Source organism: Anolis sagrei, chromosome 6, assembly GCF_037176765.1.
Source record: "Anolis sagrei isolate rAnoSag1 chromosome 6, rAnoSag1.mat, whole genome shotgun sequence".
NCBI classification, from domain to species: domain Eukaryota; kingdom Metazoa; phylum Chordata; class Lepidosauria; order Squamata; family Dactyloidae; genus Anolis; species Anolis sagrei.
The window spans coordinates 112,480,120-112,502,705 of NC_090026.1; the positions used below are offsets into that span (position 1 = coordinate 112,480,120).

At 38.1% G+C, this 22,586-nt stretch overlaps 1 protein-coding gene across 1 annotated transcript; it reads left to right on the forward strand.

Annotated features, from left to right (window-relative positions):
* The first annotated feature begins 272 nt into the window (after positions 1-272).
* On the forward strand, positions 273-15,311 carry CCDC7 (coiled-coil domain containing 7). Its single transcript, XM_067470576.1, has 7 exons — positions 273-302; positions 2,688-2,777; positions 5,323-5,411; positions 6,415-6,481; positions 8,997-9,329; positions 11,565-11,626; positions 15,165-15,311. The coding sequence occupies exons 1-7, from the start codon at positions 273-275 to the stop codon at positions 15,169-15,171; spliced, it is 678 nt and encodes a 225-aa protein (XP_067326677.1). The 3' UTR covers positions 15,172-15,311.
* Positions 15,312-22,586: the final 7,275 nt, after the last annotated feature.

The window sequence follows — 22,586 nt, forward strand, 5'->3', positions numbered from 1 at the left end:
ATATATACAATTTGTAATCTTAATTATTTTATGTGTTATTGCATCATCTTGTATTATTAATGTGGAATTGGTGGAAGCCATTGTGTATGTATGCCTTTAAGTTGAATTTCATGGTTTTCTTAGACATGGAAGTGATATTCAGAGGCGGCTCCTTCTCTTGAAATATAATCTACAGCACCTGGTATTAAATTGACATATTTCAGAAGCAAACCTGAAGGTTCCAGACTTAACCTTTAACTAACTTTGCTTTTTCTTCAGAAACAATTGAAGCGATGAACCATCGTATGTTAGAAATAATGAAAGTATTTGAAAGACAAACAAACAAGTTACATAGGTAAGGTTTTGCCGTTTTACATAGAAAAAGATCTCATATTAATTATATGTAATGGGCATTACGGAGCCCCCAGTAGCGCAGTGGGTTAAACCGCTGAGCTGATGAACTTGCTGACTGAAAGGTCACAGGTTCAAATCCAGGGAGCAGTGTGAACTCCCGCTGTTAGCCCCAGCTTCTGCCAACCTAGCCATTCAAAAACATGCAAATGTGAGTAGATCAATAGATACTGCTCTGGTGGAAAGGTAACAGCGCTCCATGCAGTCAGGCCGGCCCCATGACCTTGGAGGTGTCTACGGACAATTTCGGCTCTTCAGCTTAGAAATGGAGATGAGTACCAACCCCCAGAATTGGACACGAATGGACTTAATGTCAGGGGAAAATCTTTACCTTTACTAATGGTCATTACATATACTCTGCCAGACTATCTTGTAATAATTGATATTTCCTTTTGGTTGGAAGGTCAGTATTTAATGTTGATTTCTGAAATGAAAAAGTAAAGTGAATTAGAATTACACCAATCTACCCAAAGCATAGATTTATGGGGCCCACATGTGCATACCGTATGAGCCATTGCTTCTCTGTTCCATGTGGTGTACTTTTATATTTGATATTTGTGATATATCAAGTTTTTGCATTTTAATTAGATCATTAAGATTTATAAAGAAAACAAGTTAAAACATATAATTCATGCTTTTCAGAGTTTCAAATGAACAAGATGTGCTGGAAGGTGTGAGTATGCTGTACTTCTTAAGATTCTGGAAATGATTCAGAGTTGCTAATAATTTAATACATTTTGAAACAGGTTCATGGCTTAATTCTAAGTTTCAGCCTGTTACGAATTCAGCTTTTATAATTCAGATAGTCCTTAGGGGGTAATGAATTTTGATGGGAAAAAATGCTATTCCTTTGATTCAAATATATCTTCAAATTACAAGAAAGGAGATTCCATCTGAACATTAGGAAGAACTTCCTGACTGTGAGAGCCATTCAGCAGTGGAACTCTCTGCCCCGAAGTAAGGTGGAGACTCCTTCTTTGGAAGCATTTAAACCGAGGCTGGATGGCCATCTGTCAGGGGTGCTTTGAATGCAATTTTCCTGTTTCTTGGCAGGGGGTTGGACTGGATGGCCCATGATACTTTAAATCATAGAATCAATACTTTGATTCTATGATTCACTCCTCTCTTCAAAAGGGACACAACAGTGTCAGAGGGGTCAGAGCCCTTAGTATCTTGGACAGTGGAAGGATTTAAGTTGGAGATGCATGTCTTGCTATGTATTTTCCTCCACCTCCTTTATATATGATAAAACTCAGATTGCTGAACCTTTAAGGAAACAGTACATCTGTTGAGGCTGATGGCAACTGCAATTGTAGTGACCTACATCACCAGACTTGAGTTTTTAGCTTTGCAGTCATAGTTTTTGAGAGAGTTCAGCCCCCAGTTTGGCACTCAGAATTGAAGGTTTAGACACCTTTGTAATCATGCTTTCCTTGCGGCCATCACTTCTGCCTTCAGAGTCATAGGCTAGAATGAGATTTTTGACCCTTACCTTTGTTTCCACAGAGACAAGGTAGTTCTTCATTCTTTCCCCCCTAAGATTGAGTCAATCATGACACTATCTTACTTGTATTTTTCCCTGACCTGGTTTCACACATTGATAAAACTTTTAACACATTAGATTTTTGGCATTTGCCCACCTTTTCCATCCAGTGATTTCTTTTACTTAATCCATCAGACTTTCTCTTATGTTGTGGTCACTTCAGAAACATCACCATACTTCTACTCCAACCCTCTCTAAGTAATCATTGGCTTACTTACCCTCCAAGAAACCTTTTCTTACTGGTGTTAGAGCATTCCATTAGGGCTGTCTCTGCACCTGTAGCTCTCCAAAGTGGCATTTCATTACCAGAACTCTGCAAAGTAGCTACATGATCTCAGTTCTCATTTTTCTTGAGACATTAAGGCTTGGATTGTAGAGCCAGAGATGACACACATTTAGATCACAATGTGTTACATTCTCTATATTTTTGTGACGTGACCCTCTAGTGGTAAGCTTTTTAGTCACCTGTTTATGTGAGGCACAGATACCATAGCAGAGAAGAACATGTTGCTTACCTGTAACTGTGGTTCTTCATATAGCCACCAGTACTCTCATGCTTATTTACTTACTTACTTAGGTGGTCCCTTGTTGTCTAAGTATGATGGCCTTCCAAGTGTAGTGTCTTGGAATAAATAACATTTCATATGATTACTTGCAACATGTTATTTTGAATTTCAAAAACATATCTAATTTTAATTTTAAAACCTTTTTTAATAATTCGTTTTCTTCTAATTTTCCTTTTCTGTATTTCTAGAAATTACGAAAGATTCAACAAGAATTTCAATTGCTAGCAGAAGAGAAAGAGATAATGGAGGATGAACTCCAGAAAATGAAAGCTACTGAGGTATGAATGAATATTGTAACCAATATCGTATTATTCCCTCTATTATGGAGGAAGCTCAGAGATGCTGTGAAGAGGTATATTGAGATAAGCTGTGCGTGGAGTTTCATTATCCAGGCTATAACTCCAATGAAGACACTATATAATGAAATAACCTAACAATAAATGCATTTCTGTTGCTATCAGAAAGGTAGCAACAGACTCCTTATCTCAATATCATATTTGTCAGCCAGGGCATACGTATTTTGGATTAAAGATTTGTTTAATGATTTTGGGTGAATCTAGACCAGTGGTTCTCAGCCTGTGGGTCCCAGATGTTTTGGCCTTCAGCTCCCATAAATCCTAACAGCTGGTAAACTGGCTGGGATTTCTGGGAGTTGTAGGCCAAAACACCTGGGGACCCACAGGTTGAGAACCACTGATCTAGACTGTAGAACTAAAACAGTTTGAAACTACTTTAATTGCCTTGGCTCAATACTATGGAATCATGGGGTTATGGTTTTGTGAGTCCAACACCCTTTGGCAGAGAAGGCAAAATACCACGTAAAGCATAATCTTGCATCATGAAGAAATAACATGAGAGATTCAGTTAATGCTGAAATGCAAGCCAGAGCTCAGTGTTCTCTAAATACTCTAAATATTTTAAACTCTATGAATTTAAGTGCTAATTTATATAATTTATCACATTTGCCTAAAACAATCCATTTAAATAATTTAAATATCTTCCATAATTTTATGGAAGTTTAATGAATTTCCTATATCGAATTGGTTCAGTGATGCAAGTTCTGTCTTAATGATAATATGTTGAATAATCTATCACTATTATATATTTCTAATAATCAAATTAATAATCAAATTTCTATATACTGAAACCTCTGACCTAAGATCACTTTAGCTCTAAAATATGTTTAAGCCAAAAGGTGACAGTTTTCTTGTAATTAGAAAGAAAGAAAATTAGCCTTAACTATTAGTCCCAGTAAAAACTCTATTGTAATTAATTCAGTAACTTCACAGTGGTCTTCAAATTAGTGGATTTTTTAAAGCCTTGGTGGAGTTATTGTATATGCATTTGTTATACCTTTTCTGCCACCTTGTGTCCAGAATGGTTGTTTTTTTGGTCGTGTCAGGAGTGACTTGAGAAACTGCAAGTTGCTTCTGGTGTGAGAGAATTGTCTGCAAGGATATTGCCCAGGGGATGCCAGGATGTTTTGAAGTTTTTACCATCCTGTCGGTCTTCAGTCCTGCCAGCACAGGGGTTTAATCCACTGCGTCACCGGGGGCTCCAGAATGGTGAACTGTATAGTTTGGTTTATCACTTTAAAAAAATAGGTTTCATCTAAAAAAAAAAGTGAAAAATCCCATATTCATTATTACCACTTGTATCCATATATTTTGGCCCAAGTCCTCCTGTACCATGAAGATAATTTCTGAAAATGTCTGAAAATAATATTTAACTAAAGATGCAGATCTGGTTTAATGACGTTGCTTTTTGCCATTACACAAAGTTCCACATGAACTGGGTGTAATTTAGGGCCCTTCTACACATCTCTATATCCCAGAATATATGAAGGCAGAAAATCCCTGGGTTATCCGAGTATGGACTCAGATAACCCAGTTCAAAGCAGATATTGTGGGATTTTCTGCCTTGATATTCTGGGATATAGGACTGTGTGGAAGGGCCCCTAGTGTATTCAAAAACTGCCCAAACGCTTAAGTAAAATTTTGTTTAGGCTTCTTTCTAGTGCACCCAAATAAGCACTGACCCAAAGAGAAGCTGGAATTAACAGTTTTAGAATATGTCAAAACAATAACATCTCCTCTTTTCCTCTTTTCCTTTCCACACAGCCATATAACCCAGAATATCAAGGCAGAAAATCCCACAATATCTGCTTTTAATGGGTTATCTGAGTCCACACTGCCATATATTCCAGTTCAAAGCAGAAAATGTGGGATTTTATTCAGCTGTGTGGAAGGGGCCAGTGACAGCTTAAATACCTTAAAGGCACCAGATCCCATCTGATCTTGAAAGCTAAGCAGGGTCAGCTCTGGTTAGTATTTGGATGGGAAATTGCCAATGAGAGACAAAAACAAGCAGTACCACCTTTGCTGCCCTATCTATACAGCTCTATAATGCAGTTTAAGAATGCAGATTAACTTCATTGGACTGGATTATATGGCAGTGTAGATGCATATAATCTAGTTCAATGCAGTTCAGTCTGCATTATATGAGTCTACATTGACCATATAATGCAGTTCGAGCTGCATTATATGGCAGCGTAGATGGGGCCAGAGTCTTCCTTACCTAAGAAAACCTTATTAAATTCATGAGGTCATCATAAGTCAATTTGAAGAGACATACGCACATACAAAGTGTATACACACATACATCAGGCAAATGACACTTTAGCAATATAACAGCAAACTTTAAGAACTCACATATGTGTGTGATGCTTCTTGATAAATGTGTTTCCAGTTATGTGGCTGTGGAAAGTATTAGTAATGAAACTACTAAGTTAACAAGTTGAATTTCATTGCCTATCATTGACAGCCAGACAAAGCGGGAGATACAAGAAGAAGAACGTTACCAAAAATAGAGAAAATGAAACCTGAAGAGAAACCTCCTGCACCTCCAGAAAGGTAAAGCCAGCATAAATAACTGTAATTAATAAACAATTTATTTTTGCTTCAGGCATGCTAAATATAAAGAAGAAGAAAAGTGAATCATATAAACAGCTAATTAAACAACTAACAACCATCTGGTCATTGTTCAAAATTACCAGATAAAAACTTCTTTTTAGGGCAGATCACAATAAGTAAATGTAACAAAATACAAGGACATAATTGAAAAACTGCAAAGAGCATGCGTGTTTTACAAATTTGCCACAACCGCAAGAGCAATTTCAGAATGTAAGGAATGTGCAATTCTAGTGTTTCAACCAAGCATAGGCATTCTTTGGCCCTCTAGGTGTTTTGGACTCCAACTCCCACAATTCCTAACAGCCTCAGCCCCCTTCCCTTTCCCCCTCAGCTGCTTTACACCTGGAGGGCCAAAGTTTGCCCATGCCTGGTTTAAAACAATAGTATACATCCTAGGAATTGTTTGCTGTTCTTCAAAACCTTCTGGAAACTGATGAGTAGGGCTGGACTAAAGGCTCTCCATGTCTTCTTCCAAATATTATTATATATAGATATGCTTTATTGTGTGTGTTTTGGTGTATTAATATGTTTTATAAGCTAGTCTGGAATCCTATGTATCGGTTACTGGGAGATATATATCCTGGAATTGTCCAGTACAGTCTTTTTTTCATGTTGGGAGCGACTTGAGAAACTGCAAGTCGCTTCTGGTGTGAGAGAATTGGCCATCTGCAAGGACATTGCCTAGGGTATACCTGGATGTTTTGATGTTTTACCATCCTTGTGGGAGGCTTCTCTCATGTCCCTGTATGGGGAGCTGGAGCTGACAGAGGGAGCTCATCCACGCTTTCCCCAGATTTGAACCTCTGACCTGTCAGTCTTCCTTCAGTCCTGCCGGCACAAGGGTTTAACCCACTGCTCCACTGGGGGCTCCCGTCCAGTACAGTAATAGCAGTTAAATACCCTTTCCTCTATAATTTATTTGCTTATTTTGTTAAAAATACAGGGTACAAACTTTTCCTTCGAAGCAGAAGGAACATCTGAAAATGAAAGAAGACCTAGCTAAAGCTCAGGTAAGCAGAGTAGCTTTTTGGACAAGATAAAGCTTCCTACAATTGCATTTATCTGTTGGAGAATTTCACAAAAAAACATAGCCTCAAAATTGGCTGAGATGAAAAAAGAAACATTTCTAGTTCAGATGCAATAACTTAATCTTCATTTAGGTTCTACAGAAAAGGGGGATGTTAGGGTTCATAATATCATTTACTGTAAATCTAGAAATTTGGATCAAAAATTGATGTACAAAACCTGGGTTGAGTTATCCATGGGTCAATGTAAGAACTGAGCATAGAGTCCAATAAAAAAGGAATCATTCCTTTCTCTGAGTAGACAGTCAGAAGGTGAGAACTTTGGCCCCTCCTACACAGCTGTATAAAATCCACATTATCTGCTTTGAACTGAATTACATGGCAGTGTAGACTAAGATAATCCAGTTCAAAGCATATAATGTGGACTTTCTGCTTTGATAACCTGGATTATCTGGCAATGTAGAAGGGGCCTTAGTCAATTCCAGGAAAACCTGAAATAAGCACCAACCACGTAGAGCCCTTCCACACAGCCATATAACTCAGAATATCAAGACAGATAATCCACAATATCTGCTTTGAACTGGATTATCAATGTCCACACTGCCATATAATTCAGTTCGATGTGGATTTTATGCAGCTGTGTGAAAGGGTCCTTTTACTCTCCGCTATGGCATCACTTCTAGTCTTTTTTAATGTTCCGATGGGAAATGGGAATGACAGATCTTTGGTGCTTCCATTAAAAGACCTCATAGAAAAGCCAATTCATCTCTTTTTTCGGGGAAATAATACATGTGCAGAGGGGTAGAATATATTTTATATTTTATAATTTAAATATAAAAGAAATTCCTAAATATAAATGAACACGTAAAAATAAAACTTTGATATTGCAGGCAAACATTCAGTCACTTGAAAATGAGAAGAAAATGCTTGAAGAGAAACTGCAGAAAGTAATGGAGGTACTACTTTCAGCACATTTTGGTCTGTAAATATCGTACAAAAACAGTAAATGAAAATAAGTTTGAATATTTAACCTAATAAATTATATAACTCTCCAAAGTACTGGAAAACTCAAGACAATATGTGAAATTTAGCCCTTATGTTCACTCTACTACCCTTGGCTCTAATTAAATATGTAGGATTTCCAGATCACAGTACTATATTATAGTCCCAGTAGAGTTTGCAATGGGAAGAATAACTATACCAATATTAGGCCTACTTATCTCCTATCTTATTGGCTCCTGGACCAACTGTTGCTAATTCATCAAGTCTTCCTAACCTGCTCATTTCACGCCTATCCTCTGAATCACTGCTCTTCTGTTAGGCGTGCTCTAAGATCTGCCAGGGAGGTCCTCTTCTTGGTCCTGCCTCTGTCTTTAGTGTGGTTGATGGGGACAAAGGAGAGGGCCTTCTCAGTGGTGGCTCCTCGACTCTGGAATGCCCTCGCCAGTGAACTCAGACAAGCCTCTACACTTCAGCATTTTAGGAAAGAGTTAAAAACTTGGTTTTTCCAGCAGGCATTTGATAATGGTTTAGACAGAACTGATTGTCAATCACTTAGCACTTTATATCTATATTCTGTGCATTCAGCTAGGCTGCTATATTGATTACATGAATCTTTTAATTGATTCTATTTTTAATAGAAGTTGTTTTATCCAATTTATATACCTGGTTTACATAATGTATTATTGTTTTCATGTTGGTGTATTTTATTTTATGTATTATGTATTTTATGTATGGCATCTTTGTGTGCTATTTTGTAAGCTGCCCCGAGTCCCTATGCGAGATGGTGGTGGGGTATAAATAAAGTTCTATTATTATTATTATTATTATTATTATTACTTACTTACTTACTTTCTCCTCAGATTACTTTTGAACTTAGTGTCTTTTTATTAGTCTTTTAACCACTTGTATGAAGCCTGAACCATAGATTGTTGTGGTTTTTTTTTTTTGCCTTTTGATATCCCATCTTCAACCTGTCCTGCAAATCTACTTCTTCAAAAATATGAAATTGCTATACACCAATGGCTTTGTTCTCCAAGCAACTGGAATGTTTATGAACATTTTTGTGCCATCAGATCAGCTTAGACGTTAGAAATGTAACTTTCAAAATAACTTAACTTAAGCAGCTGAGGGGGAAAAGGAAGGGGCCTAAGGCTGTTAGGAATTGTGGGAGTGGAAGTCCAAAACACCTGGAGGGCCGAAGTTTGCTCATGCCTGGGCTAGAGCGTACTGTCCAACTTGAGTCAGTCTACTAATGTTTCTTCTTTGTCTAACAGAGACATTTCTCAGTAAAATGAGGAAGAAAATACATTTTCTGTAAATACTCGTCTCCCCCATCCTGCTTCGTTGATACGTTTGATACACATCCTGCTGTGTTGTGGGCTTTATGCTGAAATACTGAGAGACTTTATATAGACATTGAAAACCTTTCTATCCTGCACAGAATAAGCACATTTCAAATTATTTAATCAGAAATACTGTGTTTTGTTTTATTTCCTAGGAGGCTGGGCAGGCAAAGGGTCAACTTGCAGAAATACCTCCAACTACGCCAGACTGGGAGTTCCCTTATAGAACAATTGTGGAAGATGACAAAGATGTTTCAAAGAAAGGCAAAAAGTCAACAAAAACAAAAGGCAAAGGAGAAGATGTGAAACTGGCTTCTATTAGCGGAACTGACAGACCAGGAAAAGCAGGTGAAATACTTCCAGGAAAGAGTCAGGACCTTGCTGAAACAAAACCTAAGAGAAAAGCGAGTCTGATACAAGATAAAGAGCCTATTACTCCAACTGAGAAAAGGGAAGAGACCAAGAAAACAAAAGCTAAAACAGAGGCAGTAAGTAATGTTTATTATCATTTTTTTAAAAAAATACTTGAGTTATTTTTGAGTGAAGAATCTTTTACACATTAACCCAATTTCTTCAATTCTTAGACACAATTTCCCACATCTCTAAAAGTGGGGTGCATCTTAGAATTATAGGCACATTCCTTATGCAGGCAGTCCCCAAGTTATGAACAAGATATATTCTATGTTGTCAAAGGCTTTCATGGCCATAATCAATGGATTGCTGTGAGTTTTCTGAGCTGTATGGCCATGTTCCAGAAGCATTCTCTCCTGAAGTTTTGCTCATATGTATGGCAGGCATCCTCAGAGGTTGAGGGGTCTCATCTCTTTCGCCCACATCTATGGCAGGCATCGTCAGCTTCTGAGGATGTCTGCCATAGATGTGGGTGAAATGTCAGGAGATTATATATATATATATATATATATATATATCCTGACAGATATATCTATCTATCTATCTATCTATCTATATATATATCTGAGGATGTCTGCCATAGATGTGGGTGAAATGTCAGGAGGTATATATATATATATATATATATGTTTTGTTTTATTATATATTATATATATATTATAGCAAAACAAGCACTGCAGGGGTGTTTTCCTTTCCATATATATATATGGAAAGGAAAACACCCCTGCAGTGCTTGTTTTGCTATAATATATATATAATATATAATAAAACAAAACATATATATATATGGAAAGGAAAACACCCCTGCAGTGCTTGTTTTGCTATCTGTACCCCTGTTCAGAAGATTTCACCTAACTTTATGTCCCTGTGATACTTTTGAAATTTTTTCTTTGTTGTGGAAACAAGGATTGGTGATACGGTTTAGGTGGATGCACCTGATGACTCTTTCAGGAATGAATTCCCTTCCAAGGGGTAGATTCTCTCATTCCCTATTGTTTCACCCCCCCCCCCCACGGTTCTTAACTGTGAGTCAGTTATAAGTCTGATGTTTGTAACTTGGATACTGCCTGAATATAAATAAAGCTTTTCTTCTTTGTAGCCTCTGTGAACTCACACATGCCAATGTTCTGTGCCTGAACAGAGCAGTTTGGAACTTTTTCGACTTCTAAAATGATATTTTTTTTGGGAGGTAGCCACAATCACTCTCCCCAAAGATATTTATTTATTTATTGAAGACATTTATATTCCACCCTTCTCACCCCAACGGGAACTCAGGGCAGAGCACAACATATAAATGAGAAACATTCAATGCTGGAACATAAATAGATTATACACATACATAAACAATAATTTATCTCAACATTAAAATCCACTGTTTAAAGCCATCTCAGCCACCTGCATTGAATCTGGTTGGCATGGTGAGGTTTCCTATTGCTGCTTATTGTACTGTTCCAAAAGCTTGGTTCCACAGCCAAGTTTTTGCCATCCTTCTGAAGGACAGGAGGGAGGGGTCTGATCTAATCTCACCAGAAAGGAAGTTCCATTTCTGGGGGGGCTATCACTGAGCAGGCTCTCTCTCTCTCGTCCCCACCAATTACGCCTGAGACTGTGGTGGGACAGGGAGCAAGGCCTCCCCGGAGGATCTTAATTTCCATGATGGTTCATAGGGGGAGATGTGTTCGGACACGTAAATTGGGCTGGGGTCGTTTAGGGCTTTATAGGCCAAAGCCAGCACTTTGAATTGTGCTTGGTAGAAAACTGGCAACCAGTGGAGCTGACGTAACATGGGAGTTGTGCCTCTCATTGGACTATTTGAAGCTTCCAAATAGTCTTCAAAGTCAACCCTTTGAAGACTAGAGCATGTTGCAGTTGTCTATCCTAGATGTAACAAGATATAAATAGGTGGATGTGCCAAAAGCTTCAGTTTATTTTTTCCATTATTGAAGCAACACTATTGCAGCTTCCACTATGGGAGTCAGAAACCTTGTGTCTTTTGTATTCCCCCCCCCCCCCCCAAGCTTTCCTTAGATTTTCTGGCTTAACTCATGATCAATGGTGTCTTAGAATGGAAGAAATATGGCACATTTCTCCCACCACAATGTTGTTTCCCTTTCATTGGACTTTGTCTGAAGAGGCATACCTTTAGAAATATGTTTGTGTAGCAACGAGGCAGCTGAAGGCTTTTGTTAAGCAGAAGAAGAACTCCCTTTGGAAGATAGGGTGGAATATAAATAAAGTTATTTATTATTATTTTGATATATATGCTGCATATATAGGCCTATAATTTTACAATAATATTTTTGTCTTCAAAGGTGGATTCCAAAGGTGTGGCAAAAACTAAGGACTCTGGGGAAATGAAAAAGCAACGAAAAGGGTAGGCATACTTGAAATTTCATCCTATAATGGTAAAATTACATAGAGCTGTTTTCCAGTATTTGCTACCAGTGTGCTAGACGCTCTCGATGTTTATCAACTTTGATTTAATGTTTAGACTTGTTGAAAAATATTGCACAATATCTGACAGCAAAGACATCCTGTTGTCCTGAAGAGCCTTGGAATCACAGCTAGACACCACAATGACATCTTCATTTTGTGGCATTCATTCATGATTCCATTTGCAGAATCTCACATATAGATTTAATATTATTATTTTCTAAGAACAGTTTACTTGAACTTTGTAAACTATAGATTTTTTTTACTGTTTTTGCTAAACATCTAATCAGGTCTTATCTTGTGGTGTTTTACATTAGGATATATGTACAGACAATCCCTGAGTTATGAACATCCAAATTACAAACAACTCATAGTCATCAATGAGCCTCTCTTCTCCCTGCCTACCATGAAATACTAGCACTGAACCAAAATGTTTCTTTATCTCTCCACCTTCCTTTCCTTTTTCTTCCTATTGATATCTCCCCAAATTTCTGGGATTTATAGTTTGGTGAAGTAGCAGCATTCTTTGTCAGAGAAAGCTAAAGACAGCTTGTAAAACGACAGCTCTCAGAATCCAAGAGCAATGAACCAGGGCAGTTAAAGTGGTGTCAAACTGCAATCATTCTGCAGCATAAGTACACCCTAAGGAAGATGGGGCAGAATAAAAAGGGGAGACTCCTTGGGGGAAGGGATATCTATTTCTATGTTTTTCCTTTCATTTGCTTGGAAGCTTTGGTGCTTTTTTTATTAAAGGGAGTCTAATCACACAGGAACTATAATGTGCACCTTTTGTGGCCAAATTGCAAAGAGTGCACTTTTTGCTGAACCTGTTCTTTCTGACTTTCAAACTAATACCTCTTAAGAATGAACCTAAAAACTTACCTTATCTTGGGGACTGCCTGTATGAGAGTTTTCTTTTGTCTCTATGATGCTATGACATTTTACTTGATACATTTTGGGACATAATAGTAGTTATCAGGGATTTCTACCCTTTAAGACTGAAAACTTTCAAACCCAGTCAGGTCTTGGAACCTCTTTGAAGTATCCTAAAGAAGAAGGGATTGTCAAAACCATCTCTGCTTTTCCATCCTCTATGAAAATCCTATGAAATTCATGGAGTGGGCACATATACTTGAATGTATATGCAGGCAGTCCCCAAGTTACGAGCGAGATAGGTTCTGTAGGTTTGTTCTTAAGTTGAATTTGTTTGTATGCTGGAACAGGTACATTTTTTTCAGTATAGCTCCAGCTTTGAATAGCATAGGTAAGGGTGAACAATACCCCTGTAGTGTTTGTTTTGCTGTCTGTGTCCCCTGTTCAAAACATTTCACTGCACTTTCAGTCCCTGTGATAATTGGATTTTGAAAAATTTGGCCTGTTGTGGAAATAAGGATTGATGAAAAAGCTTCAGTGGAGACACCTTTTCCCCACGATCACACTTCCAGGCGTGATTTTCCCTTCCTGGAAATAGATTTCCCTCTCTTCCTGTTGTTTCACCCCCGTTTGTAACTATCAGTCCTTTGTTAACTCAGATGTTTGTAACTTGGGTACTGCCTGTACACACTCATATCCCTCTTCAAACAGCATTTTATATGAGTCACAATGAGCTGTATTTGAAGAACTCAGTCAATGTAGTTTCTTCCAGTTGCTTTGAAATGCTGGTATATAGGAAACCTGTATCATATGTTCTAAGTGAATACTCTCCTATTTCTTATTCCATTTGTTTTGGTGGTGATCAACATTAACAACATTGAGAAACCCAGATGAGTGTTTTTTATATGGTCATATGACACTGTACTTCATTTTTACACAATTCATTTGACTATGTGGTATTTCACGAAGTCTAAGTATTTCCTAGATATTTATTGCTAAGTTATTTCACTCTGTAATATGGCAAATTGTATATTTTATTGTTTTTAGTGTTGTTAGAAAATAATCCTTGAAATATAAAAAAGTGGGATGAAAAAATACTTTTCATTTTTATTTCACCCAGATTTTCTAAAATATCATTTAACAAAGAACAGTCAAGAATCACCACTTCTTAAATTGAACTAATTTGACAGGGCAGAAAAGCCAATTTTGATCTAGAGTGAGGTACTCGAATTAGCATTGTCAGAGACTACACTGCCAATTGGATGGCGGCTGAATGGCTGAGCAGCATTTGAATCAATTTAGCATCACTTGCCTGGGGCCTTATCTTGCCTCCCTCAATCTGCTGTTTGCAGTGTCCACTAGGCACAAAAATGAAGCTGGACAGTGCTTGACACCTGGATTGATAATATCCAGTGATGCAAGAGAGGGAAGGGGGGGGGGGAGGAAGAGTTGCTTCCCCCTCTCCCTGCTTCCTTCTCCAAGTGCCTTGGCATTCTGGATATCTGTGACTCTATGTGTCATGTAACCTTAACCTAACCACCTAGGAGATGACCCTAACATGCCAGTGAAGATGCGCCCTTAGTGGCTGTTGGTGTATTTGTATTCAGCTCTGCCTTACATACTGTTACACAATTATTGCATTTCAGTATTGTACCTTTGTGGTTCTAATATAGCAACTAATGACTTAAATGCAGTTGTTAGTCCTAGTTACAGCAAATCCATTGCACTTATGAAATATGTATTAGGTTATTTTATTTGGTTTTGTGAGTTTTTTCTAGCTTCATCTGTTAACCCTATTTGTTTTAAGGCTGATAGCAAAATATTTGTTCATATATCTCCGGACCAAGCTCTTTGCTTGTCCTTCTCCTGGACTCTGTGTTTAACTTCCTTTTCTCATTTGTGGACTCCCAGCAGTTTTAAATTTGATGCTATATCTGCATTGAAAGTATGATTTGCTTTCATTTTGTATTGTTCCAATTTTTAAAATAACATATCAATTGTTTTGGTCTTTTCATTGTCTGTTACTTTGTGAAATATTAGTGAAAATCTAAATATTTTAAAGAAATAGATAAACAAATAATAGGGACTGGAGGAGAAGAAACAAGTGTCTAGATGTTCATGCAATTTAGATATTTACTCAGAGCGTATGTGGTGGTATTTCTTTTAAATTGTATTTTTAAAAGGAAAATCATGAGGTCACACTACTGATTGTTGCTTTTGAAAGATTGCATTACAAATTAGACCTGATGTGAAACATATTCTGGATGTTTTTAAATTTGCAAATACTATAGCAGGCATGGGCATGGGAGTGGCACTGCAGATAAATGCCACTGTAGCTGGCACTGTAGCATTAGCCACATAAAAGAAGTTTCTATTGGCAGTATGTATTTCTGTGACTTTCCTCTTCTTGATGTTTTACTAAACCAAACAGGACATTGTATACCGTTTCTTATGTACTAAAGTTTTAAAAATAACATCGGTCTGAGTTTCCTTATGCAAGGTGGTGAGCGATGCTTTCAGCTTTAACATAATAAATATAGGAAATATTAACTCTTAAGGTCACTGAAACAATATCCTATTAAAATTAATCCCGGGTTGCTCTTTAGGTCTTAAAAGAATTCCTGAAAACCTTTGAAGAATACCTTCAAAATTCCATGCGGCGTGAAATAAAACCAAAACAGGATGCCGGGTCTTGCTGCTGAATAAATAAGATGGTTTGAGCTCCAGCATATTCTGTAGTCTTATTAGGCATTAAGGAGACAATTAATAGGAATGTTTGATTCAGCATGAACAAAGAATACATTCACTTTTAGCCACTTGTTTTTAGTCTATGTGCATTAATTCATCATTTTGAGTATGCATTGACCACTTATCCCAATCTGGCCAGATGGGGCACTGGATACTTCAAACTGTCACAATTGTGGTGTCAAATTCTGAGAGAATATAAAGAATTCCAAAGTGCCTGGCAAATCTTTCACAGCAAGCAACCAAGGTTTCATTCCTCCTCTCTGGGCCCAGTGCCAGGAGGCTTCACAATACATGGGATAATTCTGGACAGCAAGTCAATGATGCAATGCTATAAAAGTAATTTTTTGGTGCAAGCATGCTTTCCATAGCTCTAAGAGAATGTCTGTTATGATAGGGAATATGTGTTAGGCTGATTGCTTTGTTTGCTTGTAAGATACTTTCAAGCAGCCAAAATTTATTAAAAAGACAATGGGAACCGTGGGGGATCTCACAATATGCTTTGGTCTTCCCTAAATTACATATCAGCTGCTCCAGATCATTTTCCTTTATATATTGATGTACAGTCAGCTAACCAAAAACATAGTAGAAATCTGTGTCAAGTTGGTGTCAAGAATAGCCAATAATAGCAAGAAAATGCACTCAGATAAAGACCTAGAGTTGTGTAACATTTAGCAAACTTTGTAACAACCCAAATCATATCGTTATGTCTCCAGCACAGTATCCTCTACTTCACGGCATAGAATAATATGTTGCTTAGTGCTTTGCTTTGGCATAAAACTGTTAGACATGACATATCCATATACATAAGGTCCAATGTCCAGTGTGATGGTGGGGAGGCGGGCAAGAGAGAGGGAAAGAGAATGTCCGTGAGCATGCATTATGTACTTTAGTTCTAAAATTGTACAAAGGCAGAAATATTATTCAAGAGCTCAGAATATGCCATCTTCTGTGCAATGTGAGGCCATAAATAAAACTCTGAGAATCAGAACAAAGCAGCCTACGTTCTCCTTGGCCTGATACTTGTGGGTATCCTATGTGGTACCATATCAAATCTTATGGCATACCGTTTTGATACTCTTTCACCACAATCCTTGCTGCACGGAAGAAGAGTCAAGGCTTTGGAGGATGAAGATCTCTGGATGCATTGCTCCATATAATGAAATCCATGGGTATAGTTAACTGTTCCCAAAAGTGTCAACGTATGCAAGTACATTAGACTGATGAATCTGTCACAGAGATTGTTATTTTTTTCAATAGCAGTAGTTCTAATAAACATTCTGTCTGCTCAGAAAGCATAGACTTTTTGATTCCCCAACCTGAGAGTTAAACAGATTTTTTAAAAAGTCCCATAGATTTGCCTCCCAACATGGGAAGGCTCCCATGTTGCCATGGTGGCAGAGTGCACTGCTTTCTCTCCTTTTTCAGCACGGGGCAAGACCAGAAGTGCCCATGCATAGTGTGAAGTGCTCCATGCTGAAAATGAAGGAGAAGCAGCGTACGATGGGCAAATCGGCCCATCTGATGAGGTGGTAAAGCAATGTCATAGTCAAAATGTTTTTATTAATAATAAACCCCCAAAATTTCCAAGGAAACAAAAAACAGAGCAATAATGGTGTGGTGGTTTAATCATTGGATTACAACTTTGGAAACTAGGGTTCAAATTCTCACTCAGAAATCTACTAAGTAATCTTGGACAAGTTGCATTCTCAACATCTGGAAAGTAAAAGTAAAACCTCCTCTGAACAAATGTTTGCAAAAACCCCACAAAACCCTGTGATGGCTTTGCCTTAGGGCACTTCCAGACAGTGTCATAATGCAAGGTCAAAGAGCAGGGCAAAATCGTGAGACCTGACAGCAAGTCCACACACAGTCCTGCCAGTCTTGAGATATGATCTCCCATCATCCTAATGCCTTTCTTTGAAGTGAATTTTACCAGTACACAGGACAGAAGGGGGGTGGGGAACATCTAGCGGAGATCCTAATGTACACACACAGATTTCTTATTCTCTCTCTTCACTCAATTATAAATTCAAGTTCTGTTTAATTTTGTAAACATTAAGAAAGGAATGGCTTCAGAGAGTAATAATTGCTTTCCAACTGTGATTAGTTAGATTGAGCCACTTGTGTGTCCGTGACTCTGTTTTTTGACAGCTCGATCAGCTATTTGGGTTTTTTTAATGTGCACCTGCGCTGGAGCAGTCCACACAGGAGGCTCAGAAATAAATCACATAATTTTCATGAATGCAGGGATATACAGTCATGTGAAAGTGCACATTTTTGGGGGCAGAATCGGGAAATACTATGAAACAGGAATCTAGTCTGAAGAGATGACAGTTCTATGTGTTTTGTAGAATACTTATCACATGTGACTTACTCTCAGACAGACAAAGACACCTATATAAAATACCCACCTTTTGCTTTGCATGATTACTCCACATGCATGCTGCTCTGGGGCAGGGATGGATTTTGTTTTGCTGTCAACTACATGTCTTAGAAACTTTGCAAGTTTTCCATCACTCCTGGGGTTTTATCTTACAAATTTATTCATATATTTTTTTCTTATTCTTTTTAATTTGCTATTATTTTGAGTGCATTTGCATTACATAATTAATGCAGTTTGATACCACTTTGACTGTCATACTCAATGCTATGGAATTGTGGGAGATGCGGTTTGATTACGAACAAGCACTCTTTGGCAGAACCGGCTTAAGAGCTTATACAACTACAACTCCTAAGATCCCCTAGCATTAAGCCATAGTAGTTAAAGTTGTGTTGGTTATCAAAGTAAGGTGAATCTAAATGAGTTCTATATGTTCTAAAATAAAATTAGAAACAAAAGATTTGATTCAGGTATCCAACAGATTTTGGGCAACTACTGTACCAATTCAGCGAATCACATTTAATCGTGATATTTGAAATTGGAAGACTCAGCTATAAATTGAACATCTCTAAGGAGGAAATATGCTATGGATAGTCAGGCCAAGTCACAAGATGACCCAGAAAACAGAATGAGTGTTCTCCAAATTCCTTGCTTCTTTCCAACCTTTTTATTGTACAGTATGACCCCCACATGTTCCAAGATCCGATATGGATACTTGAAACTATAGGTAATAGTGAACCATATATTTTGACTATAATTTGGCTGGAAGCATACAATATAATAATACTCAAAGACCTAGAGAGATCCAGAAACATCTTTTTGAATGTTGGTAAGTCACACTGTGGATATTTATTATTATTTATTTATTTAGGATATTTGTACCCTGCCCTTCTCAACCTCCTGGGGGAGACTCAGGGCGGCTTCCAGCCGGCACATATTTGATGCCTACAAATAAACACAATAAAATGCATACCAAAACCAATAATTATAAATAGTTAAAAACATTAAGTTAATACAATAAAATCTACAAAAAATAATAATACACCAGACTAGTGCTATTGTCTATATTGACTCCTTGGATAGACAGATTATATTGTCATTGAAAAAACTGGGCCCAGGTTTTCACATAGTGACTGTTGCCTGCCTCCTCTTTCTCTAATAGAAGTAGTTACATTGGGTTTCCTCATAGTTTCTGAGAGATCCCAGCATCAGTACTGGAATTTGCTCACAGTTTATTTATAAGTATGTCATATAGTATATACACAGTACACAAAGAGTGACTGTGAAAGCCAACCATCTTAGTGCCTTTGTAAACCAGGTTTTACCACTGCATCTTCTGTAGAAAGAGGGTATCAGGAAATCAGAAGGCATTTACTCCTTGGGAAGAGAGCAATGATCAATATCGATAAAACAGTGGAGAGTAGAGACATCGCACTGGCAACAAAGATCTGCATAGTTAAAGCAATAGTATTCCCCATAGTAACCTATGGACATGAGAACTGGACCATAAAGAATGCTGAGTGAAGAAAGATAGATGCTTTTGAATTATGGTGCTGGAGGAAAATTGTGAGAGTGCCTTGGACCGCAAGAAGATCAAACCAGACCACACTCCAGGAAATAAAGCCCAACTGCTCACTGGAGGGAAGGATATTAGAGGCAAAGATGAAGTACTTTGGCCACATAATGAGAAGACAGAAAAGCTTGGAGAAGACAATGATGCTGGGGAAAATGGAAGGAAAAAGGAAGAGGGGCTGAACAAGGGCAAGATGGATGGATGGTATCCTTGAAGTGACTGGCTTGATTTTGAAGGAGCTGGGGGTGGCCATGGCCGACAGGGAGCTCTGACGTGGGCTGGTCCATGAGGTCACAAAGAGTCAGAAGCGACTGAACGAGTAAACAACTTCTTCAGAGACTTCTAAGGAGGAATCATTAATTTCCAATTTAAAAAATGTTTATTTTCTAAAAAAACACTGGAATATGGAATACTGTAGGCAAATAGATTAGATAATGTGAAATATGAACTAGCAAAGGATCTGAGCTCATCAGAAAGGCTTTCTCCTATAACAAGTATGTTTGATGGGCAAGCAAGCAAGAGCTTTCTCGGTAGGTGATCCTAGACTCTGGAATTCCTTTCCCAGGGAAGCCAGAAAGCCCTCCTTGTTATCCATCTAACTCAGTGGTTCTCAACCTGTGGGTCCCCAGGTGTTTTGGCCTACAACCCCCAGAAATACCAGCCAGTTTACCAGCTCTTAGGATTTCTTGGAGTTGAAGGCCAAAATATCTGGGAACCTGCTGGTTCCTAGGGGGACTCTAGCTGAAGGCTTATACCTTTTAATTTAGACAAGATTTTTTAAAACAAATCATTAATGGTTTTAACAATTGTATTGAGTTTAATTCCATTTTAACATCTACCTTTTGTATGTTTTAAACTGTTTTGTTTTTAAAATTGTGATCCATGTTGGGTCCCAGTCCTGGGAAATTGCAGTATACTAACACCACTGCTACTATGATATTGCTATTCAGTTACCTATAATACACTTGCATAATAATTCTGCTCCATAATCCAACAGAGTCTGGGGGAAACTAAATGTATTTCAGTTTGAAGTAAAATATAATGCATTGCAAAGACAAGATACTCTTATTGTACTTCATATTAAATGAATAACATTTGTAAATAATTAGAAAGATCTCCACTGATTTGTTGGCGTAATTCACACTTCCAACATACTGTTAATAATTACAAGGAATTGGAAACAAATTTAGGAATAAAATTATGTTAATCGCAAATATCTAAGAAGCATAGGCCTTCAAGATGATTTTAGCATTAGATTAGAATTCTGGAGACCAAGGTTCAAATGCCCACTCAGCAATGGAAATCCATTGGATGACTTTGAGCAAGTCACACTCTCACTCCCTCAGGTGAAGGCAAATGCAAATCCCCGCTGAACAAATGCTGCCAAGCAAACCCCACCATATATTCGTTCACCTTAGTGTAAACATAGATCGGAAGCAATTTGAAGGTACACAACAGCGCATACATTGTAAGCTGCTCCGAGCCCCAGGGGAGTGGCGGCATATAAGTCCAAATAATAAATAAATAAATTAAAGGAATCAATATCAAATTTTTGGCATTTAATTAACAAATGAAAACATTGTGGAAGATTTTTCCATAATTGTTTAAAAATAGAAACATGATTTACAAAATTTCAACTAAACAACTGTGCTTTGAATTGAAATACTTTTGTTAAACGGAAAAAAGAGCACAAAAATACTTCCTTTTTGGTGCACAGAAACTAGAAAAGGAGCAACGAGTCCAGTTTTTATACAGTTGAAAAAATTAAGCATCTTTAATTCAAATAGTAGTCCTAAACTCATCATCTTGTCCACGGGCTTACAATTTGACAAGAACCTGATGGATGGAAAGCTCTTAATTCTTTACAGCCATATCATATGGAACTTCACGTTCTGCTCACTAATGAGCTGAATGCTCAACTTTTGTATCCTGTTTGTTTTTTGGATGCTCTACTATATTTTAGGGTAGCGTGACCGCATCTCCGTTTATGAACCCACGCGCTCCCTTCGTTCATCCGGAGAGGCCCTGCCCGCGATCCCACCTGCGTCGCAGGCGCGTTTGGTGGGGACGAGGGACAGGGCTTTCTCTGTGGTTGCCCCCTGACTTTGGAACACCCTCCCCAAAGACATTAGACTAGCACGTACGTTGGCAGTCTTTAGGAAGAACTTGAAGACCTGGCTATTCCGATGTGCCTTTCTGGAATAGGATAACCCCCAGCACTATGTCCCAGAAGCACTTTATTAGAGTTTAAGACTCTCTGCACATTGCACTTGCCCAGAATTCCAACATACAACCTGCCACACCCAGCACTTTTTAACTTGTACCCATCACTGGCCCGGCCCTGGTTTTTATTGCGTAATGGTGTAATGTTTTGTTATTGCTTATGTTTTTAATTTGCTTTGAATTGTATTGTTATTGTTTTGCTGTTGTTGTGTTGAGGCCTTGGCCTTTGTAAGCCGCATCGAGTCCTTTGGGAGATGCTAGCGAGGTACAAATAAAGTTTAATAATAACAATAATAGTTTTCCCTAACAAAAAGGGTTATGGGCCCAGTCTTTGTGCCCAATCTAACTGCCCAGACTGCATATATGCTAAAAGAAAGAGCTTGAAAGAAAAATAGGAAGGCTGAGAAGAGCAGAGAGGCTTCTTTAAAAAGATTTTTGGAGTTTTTGGATTTTTGCGCATCTTTATTTTTGCCAGTGAATTTTTTTTAAATGGGCATTTTGAAAATGGGATGACATGGATAGGAACTAACTTTGGATTTATTTATTTATTTATTTACTTTACTTGTATACCGCAGTTTCTCAGCCTAACCGGCAACTCAATGCGGTTTACAACAAGGATAAAATCAATCAACGATATACAATTTAAAACCACAAGAGGACAATATACAATATTACACAACAGTAACAACACAATGCATCTCATAACTAGAGTCGTGATCCAAGTTCGTCGTCCATATTTCCATTCCTGTAATCGTCACATTCATTGCACTGATTAACCAAATGCCCGTTCAAACATCCAAGTTTTTAATCTTCTTCGGAACACCATTAGCGAGGGGGCTGATCTTACCTCCATGGGAAGGGCATTCTACAGCCGAGGGGCCACCACAGAAAAGGCCCTGTCTCTCGTCCCCGCCAGCCGCACCTGTGAAGCAGGCGGGATGGAGAGCAGGGCCTCCCCAGAAGATCTTAGGGTCCTGGCGGGCTGATAGGCAGAGATACATTCGGATAGGTAGCTTGGGCCAGAACCGTTTAGGGTTTTAAAGGCCAACGCCAGCACTTTGAATTGAGCCCGGTAGCAGATCGGCAGCCAGATTAAAAGGATAC